The 1,014-nt window shown below is 57.4% G+C and overlaps 1 protein-coding gene across 1 annotated transcript in view; it reads left to right on the forward strand.

Annotated features, from left to right (window-relative positions):
• Nucleotides 1–1,000: 1,000 nt before the first annotated feature.
• Nucleotides 1,001–1,014, forward strand: part of Shisa6 (shisa family member 6) — a 283,314-nt gene continuing 283,300 nt past the window's right edge. Inside the window, exon 1 of the mRNA XM_015504527.2 lies at nt 1,001–1,007. Within this exon, the coding sequence (XP_015360013.2) occupies nt 1,001–1,007 (7 nt within the window). The remainder of the gene's footprint in view (nt 1,008–1,014) is intronic.

The raw sequence follows: 1,014 nt of genomic DNA on the forward strand, positions 1-1,014 counted from the left end.
CCCCCCCTTATTTTCCCCCATCTCTTCCAAAGACACTAGACAAAAACTGTCCTTGTGACTCCCTTTTGGAGTGGCCTCATAGTTTTGAAAGTTAGATGGGTCTCCACAGACCTGGCCATGCATAGGAGTGTACCCCTCTGGACACAAATCAGCTACAATATAGGAATTTCAACACATGGATACAGGAATTTCAAAGATGAGACTTAGAAACTTAGACAGTTTTTCTTACTCGGCCTCAACGCTGAAAAAAAAAAAAGTTGGGGAAAGAGAGAATAAGAGGTGCCACTCAGCACGGGAGCTATCTTGCACCCATGTGAGAGCTGAAGGAGGGTACTCAAGGGGAAGAGTACAGGTTCCGCGGGCTGATTGGTTGGTGTAATAATCTAGGGCAAGTCACTAGACCCCTCGCCTCAGTTTCGGAACCTGTAGCAATGGGTTTGACCTCTTTTCTTGGCTGCAAACATCACCACTAGGGAGAGGCAAAGACTTGCAGAAACCCCAACTCCCTTTCTGGTAGCACGCGCTGGGGGCTCCGGTAGAACAGGAACCCACTGTGAGGGCTGGAAGGGCCATGGTCTAGCCCTGCTGCGGGCCACTCCACAGGGGATACTCTCGCCTTGTTCCTGGTCCCCTCAGCACTCCTGGTTCCCGGTGTTGATTTACCGGTGTCCGGGGGGGTTTTTTGACGCGGAGCTTCTCGTGCCGAGAGCCGGGAAAAGCAAACAAGAGTCTTACCCTCCCACCCCCTCCAACCCGGGCGCCCAGGCGTGTAAACGTGGGCGGCGGCGAGCGGCTGTCCTCTCCTCCCTTCCCCTCCCCTCGCGGCGCTCCCGTGTGTGCGGGTGTGTGAGTGCGTGTGTCTCCCTCGCTCCCTCTCGCACACGCTCCGGCACTAGTGCACGCGGCGAGCCGGCGGCTCTCGGCTCCGCTCGCTCTCTCCGTCCGCTGCGCTCCCGCCTCACTGCTGCCGCCGCCGCCGCCTCTGCAGTCGCAGCCGGGCATGGTGAGTGAGTG

Source organism: Marmota marmota, unplaced genomic scaffold (genome assembly GCF_001458135.2).
Source record: "Marmota marmota marmota unplaced genomic scaffold, marMar, whole genome shotgun sequence".
In the NCBI taxonomy this organism is placed as follows: Eukaryota; Metazoa; Chordata; class Mammalia; order Rodentia; family Sciuridae; genus Marmota; species Marmota marmota.